This window comes from Microcaecilia unicolor, chromosome 5 (genome assembly GCF_901765095.1).
Source record: "Microcaecilia unicolor chromosome 5, aMicUni1.1, whole genome shotgun sequence".
Lineage (NCBI taxonomy): Eukaryota > Metazoa > Chordata > Amphibia > Gymnophiona > Siphonopidae > Microcaecilia > Microcaecilia unicolor.
The window spans coordinates 2,194,315-2,209,206 of record NC_044035.1 but is presented as its reverse complement, the minus strand read 5'-3'; the positions used below and the strand labels follow the sequence as shown (position 1 = coordinate 2,209,206).

The 14,892-nt window shown below is 42.3% G+C and overlaps 1 protein-coding gene across 1 annotated transcript in view; it reads left to right on the top strand.

Moving 5' to 3' along the window:
* LOC115471025 (disintegrin and metalloproteinase domain-containing protein 9-like) overlaps window positions 1-14,892 on the top strand; it is a 122,078-nt gene that overhangs the window by 46,201 nt on the left and 60,985 nt on the right. The window contains exons 7-9 of the mRNA XM_030204694.1: window positions 1,247-1,312; window positions 1,398-1,469; window positions 2,237-2,406. Of these exons, the coding sequence (XP_030060554.1) occupies window positions 1,247-1,312; window positions 1,398-1,469; window positions 2,237-2,406 (308 nt within the window). The remainder of the gene's footprint in view (window positions 1-1,246; window positions 1,313-1,397; window positions 1,470-2,236; window positions 2,407-14,892) is intronic.

Here is a 14,892-nt window from a genome sequence, read left to right as displayed (position 1 = left end):
TCAGAGACGTCCAAATCCTTAAATTTGGACGTCCCTAGACATGGACGTTTCTTACTTTCGGCGATTTTCAAAAACAAAGACGTCCATGTCACAAACTCCTAATGCAAACCATTTGGGTGTGGGAGGAGCCAGCATTTGTAGTGCACTGGTCCCCCTGACATGCCAGGACACCAACTGGGTACCCAAGGGAGCACTGCAGTGGACTTGATAAAATGCTCCCAGGAACATAGCTCCCTTACCTTCGGTGCTGAGCCCCCCCAAAACCCACTACCCACAACTGTACACCATTACCATAGCCCTTACGGGTGAAGGGGGCACCTATATATGGATACAGTGGATTTGTGGTGGGTTTTGGAAGACTCACTGTTTCCTCCACAGATGTAACAGGTAGGGGGAGTATGGGCCTGGGTCCGCCTGTCTGAAGTGCACTGCAGTACTCACTAAAACTGCTCCTGGGACCTGCATACGCTGTCATGGACCTTAGTATGACATCTGAGGCTGGCACGACATATTTTTAAACATGTTTTTTGAGGGTGGGAGGGGGTTAGTGACTACTGGGGGAGTAATGGGAGGTCATCCCCGATTCTCTCCTGTGGTCATCTGGTCATTTCCGGCACCTTTTTGTGCCTTATTCGTAAGAAAAACAGGTTCAGGTGAAAATGTCCAAGTGTTTGTCAGGGACGTCCTTGTTTTTTCGATTATGGGTCAAAGACGTCCAAGTGTTAGGCACACCCAAGTCCCACCTTTGCTACGCCTCCAACACGCCCCCTTGAACTTTGGACGTCTTTGCAACGGACTGCAGTTGGAGATATCCAAAATCGGGTTTCAATTATACCGATTTGGACGTCCCTGGGAGAAGGACGTCCATCTTCTGATTTATGTCGAAAGATGGACATCCTTCTCTTTTGAAAATGAGCCCAATAGTAACATAGTAGGTGACGTCAGAAAAAGACCTGTATGGTCCATTCAGTCTGCCCAACAAGATAAACTGATATGCGCTACTTTATATGTATACCTGACCTTGATTTGTATCTACCATTTTCAGGGCACAGACCATAGAAGTCTGCTCACTACTAGCCCCGCCTCCCAACCACTAGCCTCGCCTCCCAACCACCTATTCAGCATATATACAGAGTAAACCCACTCAACATACATATAGAGGAAAACACCAGCATACATGCAGACGTGCAGATGACTGAATTCTTGCTCCCTAAATGTAACATCCCTGCTGTTTTGTATTCCACAGTACAAGAGAGAAGTTCTGCCTGTGACCAGCTTCGTGGAGCTCTGCATTGTCGTGGATAATAACCGGGTAGGGATTATGAGTCATCTCTCTGCAGCCTGACTCACTCACCACTTTTGACCCCCTTGAGTAACTGATTTCTCTGTTTCCCCAGTACAGAGAGAAGAGATTAAATCAATCTTTGGTAACACAGGATGTCCTAGAGCTCGTCAATGCTGTGGATCTGGTAAGAAGCACTCATCATTGCCATGAAATGGTTTAACACCTGTTAGGTTCTTCCTACAGGATATTATTTTTAAAGGTGGGGGGGGGGGGGGTGGAGTGAATTGAATTTAGTTCACAAGAACATAAGAAAATACATGCTGATTCAGACCAAGTCAATCGAGCCCAAAATCCTTTCTCCAATAGTCCTAGTCTGGATCATAAGTACTCAAAGATCTCATAAAAGAGGATCTACTTCCATGTTGCATTTCCAGGGATGAGCAATGGCTCTCCCAGCTAAGTATTATTTATACACTAGTAAAACATGCCCGTTTCTGGAGGAAATGAAACGGGCGCTAGCAAGGTTTTCCTCCCGAACCCCCCCCCCCCCACCCACCCCTTCGACATTGTGAAGCCACTGACCGCCATTGCTCCGCACCCCGTCAACGCACGCCACCTTCATCTACTGATGCCATTGCTCCGCCCTCGATCTTTGACGCCATTGCTCCGCCCTCGACGTCATCATGCTTGACGCGAGGGCGGGGCCCAGACACAGTGATTTCGGCGGCTTCACCACCACGAACCCTTCGAACCCGAAGGAAGTGCCCGCAGGAAGTGACACTGACGTCAGTGTCCTCAGAACGTTGAGGGTGTTTTTTTTTATATAGGATCTTTTCCTCCATGAATTTGACCAACTCTCTTTTGAATCCCGCTATGTAAGTTACCTTGACTACATCCTCCAGCAACAGATTCCATATGTGTTGCATGATGTCTATACTGTTTGTTTCACAGATGTTCCAGCCTCTTAATATTAAAATTGCTCTTATTGGACTAGTAATCTGGTCTGACAGCAACCCAATTGAGGTTATGGATGGCTCAGCAGGAGATGTCCTGGGAAGATTCAGTGCCTGGCGAGGCAAAGAGAAAGGGCTGAAAAGAAGCGATATCACCCATCTCATAATGTAAGTCACTGAATCCCCCTCCTCCTAATATAGGTAGCTGTTATGGGACACCCTATTTTCTAACAGAATGCAACATCCCCATCTCCTTTGTCATGGAATATCCTCCTGTGTATGGTAAGGATGGCATAGAATTAGTAGAGCAAAGGTTCTGCAGGAGACAAACTGCACTGAGGAATCTTTATGAATAGCAATTCCAAGTATGATGAGAAATAGTATAGCAGTGGGAGTATACTACCGTCTACTTGGCCAGGATGAAGAAACAGTGTGAAACACCAGCACAGATAGGAAGGTTAATAAAGTAGACAACAGAATAATAGGAAATTTTACGTAGAGAGGTGTGGTAGCCGTGTTAGTCCACTCTTAAAGGTTATCAATAGAAATCAAACAAAATAAAACATGGAAAAGAAAATAAGATGATACCTTTTTTATTGGACACTAGTAAAAGAAGCCCGTTTTAGAGCATATGAAACAGGCGCTAGCAAGGTTTTCTTCGCCAACACCCCCCCCCCCTCCCTCCCTGGCCAACCCCTTCGTTGTTCTGACATTGCTCCGCCCCCAACGCCATAACGTTTGACGTGAGGGCGGGGCCCGGAGCGATTTCCCACCCCTCCGCCTTCCTGCCTCCCTCCCTGCCAACCCCTTCGTTGTTGTGCCATTGCTCCGCCCTCGAGGGCGGGGCCCAGAGCGATTTTGGTGGCTTCACCACCATGAACCTTCGAACCTTTTTGAAGGAAGTCAGAGCTTGGCTTCACTGACGTCAGTGTCCTCAGAACGTTGAGGGTGAGTTTTATTATAGTAGATAACTTAATACATTTCTTGATTAGCTTTCGAAGGTTGCCCTTCTTCCGATCTGATGAAGAAGGGCAACCTTCGAAAGCTAAATCAAGAAATGTATTAAGTTATGTCCAATAAAAAAGGTATCATCTTATTTTCTTTTCCATGTTTTATTTTGTTTGATTTCTATTGATAACCTTTAGGAAATTTTAATAATCCCAAAATTGTGTGGGTTAATTTTGATCATGGCATAGTAAAAAGGTGGCGTTTTTAGATTAAATAAATGACAGCTTCATGGAGCAGCTGGTTTCAAAAGCAACAAGAGGAGGATTTGTGTTAGACCTGGTTCTCAGTGGATTACATGTGCAAGAGGTAATGGTGATCAGGTCCCCAGGCAGTGTGATTATAAAGTAATCCTTTAAAAAGGGAGAATAAGGGAAAATAAGAGATTAGGAAAGAACTAAAAGAAACAGCGGCGAGGATTAAAAGCTTGTGTGAGATTTTGAGATAAAATGGAAAGAAGGATCAAATGAGGAGAGAAAGCTGATGTAAAACAGTAGTAACACACAGCAAGAAAGAAAGTGAAACAAGGCTTGCCACAAAGGCAAAATGAGTCAGTTAGACCATTAGATGATCAAGAGGCCAAGGGATACTTGGGGAAAAGAATACAGGGGACCAGTGTTGCCAGGTGGGCGGTTTTACCGGCCAATTGGGCGGTTTTGCGGTTTTTTGGGCTTCTTTTTTTTCTTTTCCACGGTTTTTCGGGCGGTTTTTTCGGCCGCGGGGGGTGGGGTTCGTGACGTTTTGGGCGGGGTTAGTGACGTTTTGGGCGGGGTTAGTGACGTGTTGGGCGGGGCCGGTGACAGGGGAGGCGGGGCCGGTGACGGGGGAGGCGGTGACGGCGGGGGCGGGGTTGATGACGGTGGGGCGGGGGTGATGACGCGGGGGTGGGGGTGTCAGGGGCGGGGTTTGAGTTTGGGCGGGTTTTGGGCTGGATTTGGGCTCGTTTGGGTGGGAAAAAAATTTTCCACCTGGCAACACTGCAGGGGACAAACTAAATGAATTATTTGCTTTGCTCTTTACTGAGGAGGCTGTTGGGAAGATACCTATCCCTAAAACATTCTTTGAAGTTGTGAAGAAACAGTGTGTTTTAATCCTGTAAAATGTATTGGATGTTTTGCTGCCTAAATTAGTTTTGAAGTGTATTTCTCTAGTGTTGCCAGCAGGTGGTGCATGTTTATGGACATGGAGAGAGGAAAATCGTTGGACATGGATCAGAGGGGAGGGAAGGGGAGAGAGGAGAATCACTGGACATGGATAGCAGGGGAGGACAGGGGCGAGAGGAGACATGCTGGACATGGATGGAGGGGAGGGAAGAGGGGAAGGATATGCACATAGATGGGAGGGCAGAGAAGAGAGGAGAAATGCTGGAAATGGATGGAGAGGAGAGTAGGAGATAGAGAATTGCTGGACATGGATGGATGGATGGAGGGGTTGGCGGGGTGTTATGATTCTGCCGGTATGGCAGAGGGAGAGGGGGGGGGAGGGCGTCTCTTCTGATTGGCTGCCAGGGTTTGTGCTGACGTCAGTGGGTAGTACTTAAGCCTGCATGTTGCTATCCACTCTGCTTTGGCATTACATTTGTGGTGACTGGAAAGCCGTGCAGTTCTCTGTCAGAACGTGCTCTGACTTTGATCTGAGTTTCCTGTTCAGGGATTTCTTTCCTTCCCCTTTGTTTGTGTTAGCTGGGGGCAGTGTGTGTATGTGTGTGTGTGTGTGTGTGTGTGTGTGTGTGTGTGTGTGTGTGTGTGTGTGTTGCTTGTCTGAGAGTGAAGAAAAGAATGCCGCTTTGTAGAGAAGGCTAGACGATATTTAATATAAAAAGTTTACTCATTTGTTTAGTGTACAAACTAAATTACTGATTACCATCAATAGGGGTAGTCAGGAAGCATTTCTTGATAAGCAATATACAGGTCAGAATGAATGATTAAAAACAAAGCAATGTACAGCAGAGAGAGAAATCAGAGTGCTTAAAGCAATGCTATAGACAGACAAAGAGAAATTCAAAATGCTTGCTTATTTCTTTGTTCCCTCTAGTTTTATACCGGGCCTCTGACTAATTCTCTCATACAACATTCCTGTGCAAGTCTCTGAATACCACAAAGCTGTTAATCATGGGCAGAACATGCTACATCTGTTTTCCCTTATCGGCCCCCCCCTTTCTTGCCAGACTTTCTGGAGCCGTGCCTTTTTGGCTGATGTGGGCCTCATGTCTCAGGAGATTTAGTGTTGAAACAGCTTGCTCTGCATGTTTCTTTTGAAGCATTCCACTTCAATTTTTTATACTTTTATTCAACATTTTTATGCTTTTGTTCAACAAATCCTCCCTTTTGAGGACTGATTGTTTCAGGCCTCAAACATCCGTTTCAGCTCCAGTCTGTTGTTTCCTTACCTCCCTTCTAAATCTCCTCCCCCCTTTGTTTGTGGCATTCAGTTTCTGCACGCTTTTTCAATATTTTTGGCTGACATATTAAAGTTTTATTTATTTTTGATTTCAGTTATCATTGTTATTTTAAAAGCATCCTGGCACATCTTTGCAAACATGCTAATACATGTTGCATTAAACAGATTCAATTGTACTAGGGTACAAAATTTATATTTCCTTTGAATACAGACAGTGAGTTTCATCAAAGGGGAATACACTGTCATTCTTGCTTTTCATATAAAGACAATTATAAGGATAATGCCTAATTGCATTAACTGATGTGATATTAAAAATTACACAAATTAAAAGCATAACATTCATTGAATCAGTTGTTACAACATTCTGCATGTAAGTGCACTTTATCGGGGGAATGTGTTCAGTTGTTATACTATTAATCAGACACCAACATGATGTCTGTGGGCACTTGTCCATAAGCAAGGCTTGCTTATAAATAGTCTCATTTGTCCAATGAAGGTTTTCATCATCCCTTACACAGGCATTATTGGGATCACAGTCATGGTTTTATCATTGTAGTCCCATATATCATAGTTGGCAAGGACAAGGATGATGTCAGTCAGTGGGCACATATGATACAATCAGTCAAATTCAACATCTTGGCCACTGTAACAAGTCTATTATCATATGTGTTCATTGTCCATTAACAAACAACAACAGTCCAATACCATCATGTTTAGGGACATGATGTTTGTTTATTCTTTGTCCATTTCAATGTTATTAATTCGTCGAATATCTGCTAAATATCCAAGAAGTATGACCTTCCAGACAGGCAGAGGTCTGAGTAAGGGCCGTGATAGCAAAAGGCCCTACATACACAGGATCCTTCCATGTTTTATGTGTAAAGTTCTTTCGCAGTACTAGGTCACCTACTTTAAAAGCACAAACATCATTATTCCCTACCTGATGTGATACATTTGTACGAATCATGTCACTGGTCAAATTTAGCATTGGTTGTAATTTTTGCCAGTACTGAGCTGTGCTATCAGTACTTGCTATTTGCATCGGGAAGAAATGACGTCCTGTCTGAATTTGGAATGGGGTCAATTTAGTACGCCCATTAGGTTGGGCCCTTATAACCATCAAAGCTAATGGTAACAAATCAAGCCAGGTATATGGTTTACCTGCTGTTTCCTTGTTTAAAGCCTTCAGTAATACTCTCAATTTAGTTTTTAAAATACCATTGTAGCGTTCCACCAAACCATTGGAGGTGGGGCGATACACTGATACTTTTCTGTGTGTTAAACCCATAATCGTTGCCATTTCTTTCAAAACACTGTTATTAAAATGTGTCCCGTTATCAGAAATTATTCTAGATGGACACCCATGTCTTGGCATAATATGAGTTACCAGGCATTGTACCACTTCATGTGCTGTCTCCCTTTTACATGGAAATGCTTCTACCCACCTTGAGAAAGCATCCACCCAAACTAACAAATACCTTTTTCCCTGCACTGGAACAATCATATCAGTGAAATCGATATACCATTCTTTTGCTGGGCCTTCTGGTATTGGAAGTGTCCCAGGTGATATTTTAGGACCTCGTTTAGGTATGTTAATATTGCATACCATGCAATTTTGCACAACCTGTTGAATCAGGTTATCAATTTTTAAAGTCCAAAATCTTTGCTCAAATTGTTGCCTCATTGTTTCCTTATTCCAATGCATGGTTGCATGCCACTCAGCCAATACCTTAAACGCCTGGCTCATTGGCATACAAGGTAATCCTTCTTCTGCATTAAACCATTCACTTCCCAACTTCATACATCCTCTCTTCAACCATTTTTCACTTTCCTGTCCCTCTGGCTGCCACATTTCAATCTTATCTACATTCGTAAGTGGCCCTTCCTGTGTCTGTCTAGTATTATACAAAATCTTTTCACTTTGCTTAACCACCTCCGTTGCTGCTGCATCAGCCATTGCATTACCTAGTGCCTCAAAGGTTGGCCTTTCAGTGTGGGCCGGGGTCCACACAACTGCAGTTTTTCTACCTTCACGTTCCCTTCTTGCCAAAATTTCAAACAGCAATTTCCAATATGTGTAATGTTGTAAATTTTTACCTGCACTGGTTATCATCCCCCTACGCTGCCATTTTAATATATGATACTGTAGTGAACTTGCAACATAACCACTATCAGTATATATAGTGACATTTTGAGTCATATCAGTGTGTTGTAAGGCCGTAATAACGGCTAAAAGTTCAGCATGCAGTGCAGTATGGTCAGGAGGGGTTTTATATTGTACTTGCATTATCTTTCTTAGATTCTCATCCACCTGCACGCAGGCAAAGCCTGCAACAGTCCTTTCACAAGCTCCATCTGTAAACCATATTAACCCATCAGATAAGGGTTCAAAAGTAAGACAGTGAAATGTAGGGATTTCTATAGTATCAATCTCACCCTCTTGATTGACAGGAAAAAGCAGATCTATCTTATTTCTCTGTTCTTTAGTTAATGGTATTATTCTTATATCTTGTCCTAAAAGTACTGCTTGATATTTTCCAAATCTAGTGGCTGTCAATGCCGTCTGGCTAGGGCTCAACAGCGTTTTAATCGTGTGGTTGGTATGTATTACAATAGGAACAAAAGGCATTTGTGCTCTCCACTTGCCTACTGCAGCCACAATAGCTGTCAATAACTTTGGTATTTCTTTCATTCCTTTTTCCACATGATTAAAAAAGCCTGACAAAAAAGCTACTGGTGCATTTACTTCATTGTTTTGATTAATCATAGCTGCCCAACTATTTCCCATGTCTTTTACCCATAGATGCACAGGTGATTGGATATCTATTACTGCTAACGGTCCTGGGGATAACAAATCCCTCACAATCTTAGCCAATATTATCTTATCCTGCTCTTCCAATACAATTAATGTATTCTTTGGTGTGGCTGCGGGCAGTTTCAAATGTTTATAAAGTCTCATTACTTTTTGTGTATAATTTGGTATCCATTGTCTGCAGTAATTTAACATTCCCAAAACAGCACGTAACTGGGTAACTGTTTGCGGTACCGGAGTCTCATTTAAAATAGATATAACTTCCGGTATAATGACCTTATGTTCTGCTGAAACATTTTGTCCTAAAAAGGTGACAGTAGACTGAGCTACAATACATTTCTCCTTGTTACATTTATATCCTAGCTCTCCTAATAACAAAAATAATTTTCTAGTCCAATCTAGGCATTCTGTTTCAGTCTCAGCAGACAGTAGAATATCATCTACATAGACAAACAATGACACCGTGTCAGGCAATTGACTCCTGAAATCCTTTAAATCCATCATTAGTTGTTTTGAGAATACCGATGGACTATCAGTAAAGCCTTGAGGCATCCTAGTCCACCTGTATGCCTCATTCTGTACTATAAATGACGTCAAATCCCTAGACTCTGGATGAAGAGGTATTGAAAAGAATGCATTAGACAAGTCAATAACAGTGTTATATGCATATATATTCTGAGTGTGCAAAAGTGTAGCAGGATTTGCACAAATCGGAAATTGATTTTTTGTAACCTCATTTAGCTCTCTTAAATCATGTACTATCCTTACATTGTTTTCCCCTTTTGGGACAGGAAACAATGGGGTATTGTACGGGGATACTGAAGGTTCAATAATACCACATTTCAATAATTTATCAATGTGCTCCAGGGTTTTGGATACTAATTTAGGTCGTATGGGGTAAGGGTCTTGCTTCGGCCCCTTTGCCCCTTCTATTAATTCTATCTTATGGGGTTTTGCATTTATGGCTAGTCCATATGGTGAATCACTTGTACTCCAAATATGTTGTGGTAATTCTTCCATAACCCATACTTTATTTTCATTATTCAACTGTTGAACCATGGTGAGCAAACTTGGTATTTCTTTATTTCCAAAATCTAAACACAATCCTAATTGAGACAATAAGTCTCTACCACACAAATTTACTGGGCAATCAGGTGCCACTAAGAAGGGTACCACAGCCTCCCTTGAACCGTGCGGTTGGCATTCCAAGCGCACCAGAGTCGGTTCTGTTAGCCTTTTTCTTTGTTCTATCCCTGTAAATCCCACTGTTGTTCTATACTGATTTGAAAGCTTAACTCCTAGTGGTTTTGCACACAACACAGAGGTACTCGCCCCTGTATCTATCAAAAATCTCACAGGAGTTCCATATTTGCCAATTGTCAATGTAATAAAGGGTTCCCTTGTGTCTAATCTGAAAATCATTCCCTCTTCCTGACACTGGTCTGCTTCCAGTCAATAGCATTGGTCTGGAGTATTCTGCCAAGTTGGAAAAGCATTTACAGTACCCTGTCTCTGTACTGCAGCCCCTGGTCCCTGTGATTGCGTCGCTGGCTGCTGTATTGCAGTCTGCGGGGCACTCACAGGCATCCCTATTACTTGTGGCATCAATCCTTGCTGCGTCTGCATTTGTACTTGGGGCATTCCTGCATTCTGATAACATTCTGAAACATAGTGACCAAATTGCTGACAAATCATATTGTTCAGATGTTTATTAAAGATTTTAAATCACCTCTTCTATTAAACCTACACACAGAACTAGCTAGGACTGTGACTAATTCAAGACAGATGATCTCTTAACACTGCAGGAATCTCACTTAAAAAAGAGTCAAACAAAGTTAAATTGCAAAGACATTCCACATAGAGAACTAGAAACAGAATAACACATATTTTAAAATAAACAGAGATCACCTTATAAGACAAAATCAAACTTATTTAAATCTAATCTAAAATCTTTTAAAAGGAACAAAGAAAATTTCAGTTCTTCCTGACCTGTCTAACCTAGCTTAGCAACAGCCAGACACCGAGAAATCAAAAACAGATGACATTCCTCAACCTTCAGGCTGAACCAAAGGCTGCTTTTTTTTTTTTTCTACACCTGCATCTTGCCCTGTTTGAACCTTATACAAATTTATACATTTTGTCAAATGTGCCGAAAAATCAGTGCAGAGCTGCAGAAAGAGCAGCCTTAATATTTCCTACGCCCGATGCTGCACACAGAGCTTTAAAATCCCCAATAGTTAATTGAGTTCCTGCTGTTGCCTGTTCTCTCCCATCTAATTCATTATCCCCTCCCTTTTCACTTTCTGAATCACTGGGGGGGTCATCAAGAGCCGAATACCCAGCGCATGGCACAGAGCGCTTTTGTTCCTTCTCCCATCCTGTATCCCTTACAGGGCATAAAGTCTCTCTCCTTGTATTACAGCCAGAATCATAAGGAGGAGGATTATTTCTTTTGTACATTTCTGCCTCTTGTTGTACCCTATCTACATCAGCATAAAACAGATCTGCTGCTACAAAAAATAAATTCCAAATTGTAAGATGCTGTTCTAAGCTTTTCTTCTGCCTAGTTTTATTTTTATTTTCTTGTAAATAGCTCAGGAGAGATAATAATTTTGGACGATCAAACGATCCATCCTGAGACCAGCTCAAAACAGAATCTTTTCCTTCATATTTGACCCATTTCTCATGTATTTTTTCAATCTGTTTTTTTTCTAATGGGAATAATTCTATGACATGCTGCAAAGGGGAGCATTTTTTTGAACTATCTAAATCTAAATACATAGCATAAACAGGAGGCTTTTCTTTCTTATCTGCCCCTTTCCCTTTCATTGTATTCTGACTATTACAATTTCTCCTATAAAGCCACAACCTACAAAAATATACTAATGCACTTAAACAAAGAAAATATACAAAACAGAAAACTACAAAACTAAACAAATATACCAGTAATAAGGCCACAGTGTAAGCTTACTCACGCGTCTTCTTATTTCTCTTTTTAGCAAGCCCAGGAGTTATCACCTGTATGTCCACGTCAGTAGTTTGATCAATCCCACTTCAGTGGAGCACAGAAATCAGGCGTAAACAACGCTTGCTCTCTCAAAATCCTGTAAAAAACTTCATTAACAACACACACTTAATTTGTCCTTCGTCTCGCCTTCTCTTTTCCGTTTGCGGCCTACTCCTGGCTGGCTCGCCACTTTGAAGAAAAGAATGCCGCTTTGTAGAGAAGGCTAGACGATATTTAATATAAAAAGTTTACTCATTTGTTTAGTGTACAAACTAAATTACTGATTACCATCAATAGGGGTAGTCAGGAAGCATTTCTTGATAAGCAATATACAGGTCAGAATGAATGATTAAAAACAAAGCAATGTACAGCAGAGAGAGAAATCAGAGTGCTTAAAGCAATGCTATAGACAGACAAAGAGAAATTCAAAATGCTTGCTTATTTCTTTGTTCCCTCTAGTTTTATACCGGGCCTCTGACTAATTCTCTCATACAACATTCCTGTGCAAGTCTCTGAATACCACAAAGCTGTTAATCATGGGCAGAACATGCTACATCTGTTTTCCCTTATCGGCCCCCCCCTTTCTTGCCAGACTTTCTGGAGCCGTGCCTTTTTGGCTGATGTGGGCCTCATGTCTCAGGAGATTTAGTGTTGAAACAGCTTGCTCTGCATGTTTCTTTTGAAGCATTCCACTTCAATTTTTTATACTTTTATTCAACATTTTTATGCTTTTGTTCAACAAGAGCCACCTACCTCTCTGGTTGTTTGTTTACTCTAAGGATTTCTCTTCCAAGTAAAATTTGGTACAAATGCAGGTGACTAACCAGCTTCTTCTGACACAAATCGGGAAACTGCCGGCCATCTCCTGAAGCCGGTGAAATCGGTATAATGGAAAGCCAATTTTGGCCGGCTCAAACTGCTTTCCGTCGCAGAGCCTGCCAAAGTTAAAGGGGGCATTTCGGAAGGGTATGGGAGGCGGGACGGGGACGTTGTTAAGACATGACCAGCTTCAGCTGATAATGGAAAAAAGAAGGCCGGCTGTGAGGAGCATTTCGCCGGCTTCACTTGGTCCATTTATTTTTAGGACCAAGTCTCAAAAAAGTGCCCCAATTGACCAGATGACCACTGGAGGGAATCGGAGACCACCTCCTCTTACTCCCCAGTGGTCACCAATCCCCTCTCACCCCCCCAAAAAAAACTTTTTTGCCAGTCTCTATGCCAGCCTCAAATGTCATACCCAGCTCCATGACAGCAGTATGCAGGTCCCTGGAGCAGTTTTTAGTGGGTGCAGTGCACTTCAGGCAGGTGGACCCAGGCCCATCCCCCCTATCTGTTACACTTGTGGTGGTAAATGTGAGCACTCCAACCCCCTCCCCCCCGAAAACCCACTGTACCCACATGTATGTGCCCCCCTTCACTCATAAGGGCTATGGTAATGGTGTAGAGTTGTGAGGAGTAGGTTTTGGGGGGGATTTGGGGGGCTCAGCACCCAAGGTAAGGGAGCTATGCACCTGGGAGCTATATATATATACATATTTTTTTTTTTAATTTTTAGAAGTGCCCTCTAGGGTGCCCGGTTGGTGTCCTGGCATGTCAGGGTAACCAGTGCACTACAAATGCTGGCTTCTCCCACAACCAAATGCCTTGGATTTGGCCGGGTTTGAGATCACCGGCCTCGGTTTCCATTATTGGCGAAAACCGATGCCGGCCATCTCAAACCCAGCCATCTCTGACATTTGACTGGCCCCATCCGTATTATCGAAACGAAAGATGGCCAGCCATCTTTTTCAATAATACGGTTCGGGACTGCCTTTTGCGGCGCTGGCCATATAGATGGCCGGCGCCGTTCGATTATGCCCCTCCAGGTTAGACACAGAGCAAGTGTATTCTATATCAGCGCACATGGATTTTACAAACCCCCACAACCTGCCCATTCCACACCCCCTTTTCAGTTCTGCATTTTAGAATTAATGTGCAGAACTTTACATAATATGATTAGAAAGTTCTACACAGAAATACTGTCAATTACATAAGTACATAAGTATTGCCATACTGGGAAAGACCAAAGGTCCATCGAGCCCAGCATCCTGTTTCCAACAGTGGCCAATCCAGGTCACAAATACCTGGCAAGATCCCCAAAATGTACAAAACATTTTATACTGCTTATCCCAGAAATAGTGGATTTTCCCTTAATCCATTTGATAATGGGCTATGGATTTTTCCTTTAGGAAGCCGTCCATACCTTTTTAAAACTCCGCTAAGCTAACCACCTTTACCACATTCTCTGGCAACGAATTCCAGAGTTTAATTGCCTGTGAATTGACAATTATCGGCACTGATTGACTTGTTAAGATACTTAAGATGCACACAAATCAGAATATGACCCGATTTGCTTCCAGTACTTTCCGTTAAGATATAGCCTGGTGCCTGGAGAAGTTACGGACAGCCTCCTTAGGGCACCTACAGCCCTGAAGCAAATACTGTTTGGTAGGAAACTCTGGAGAGGGTAGTTAGTGCATATATACACCGAACTTGCCGATAAATATTACCATGCCACCCCTGGTCATATAGACAAATGGCACAGAGATTTGAGGTTTACCTTAGCATAGAGAATTGGACTCAGATCAATCTATTTCACTATAAATGTTTGTTTATGGCCAAGTACAAGCAGCTCTAGTATTTATTTATCTGATGTGCTTTATTTACCATGTATTTGTGTGTTTTATTTACCATGGGTTTATGTGCTTTATTTCCTGTGCATTTGTGTGTTTATGTGCTTTATTTACCACGCATTTATGTTCTTTACCATGCATTGATGTGTTTTATTTACGGTGGATTATTCAACTTGCATTTATATGCTTTTTACTATGCATTTATATCAGGGGTTCTCAACCCAATCCTCGGAACATACCTAGCCTTGATTTCTATAGAATAGAGGTAGTGTGTGCAAATTTAATTTAACTCATGCATAGTCATTGTGGATATCCTAAAAACCTGACAGGCTTTGGGTTGAGACTCCTTGATTTATACACATTATCCCCTAGATTCTACATAGCGCGCCTAGAGTTCTACTCCAAAATCTAGGCATATTCTATAACAGCACGTGTAACTTAATTGGCTTCAGCCAATCAGCGGCATTAACAGCACTTAACAAGCAATAATGAACATTGATTGGCAATAATTAGAATTTACACGCAAAACTCCCTAAGCGTATTCTGTAACACACTGCACCTAAATTTTTAATGCGCGCAGGCAAAAAGGGGTGTGGTTATGGACAGGGAAATGGGCGTTTCATGGGCGTTCCAAAATTTACATCCACTGTTACTGAAGATGGGCCTCTGTGCCTAAATCTACGCACCGGGATTTACGCCGTATTTTGGTTAGTGTAAATGGAGGCACGTTGTTGTAGGTGCTGGGATACCAACTTAGC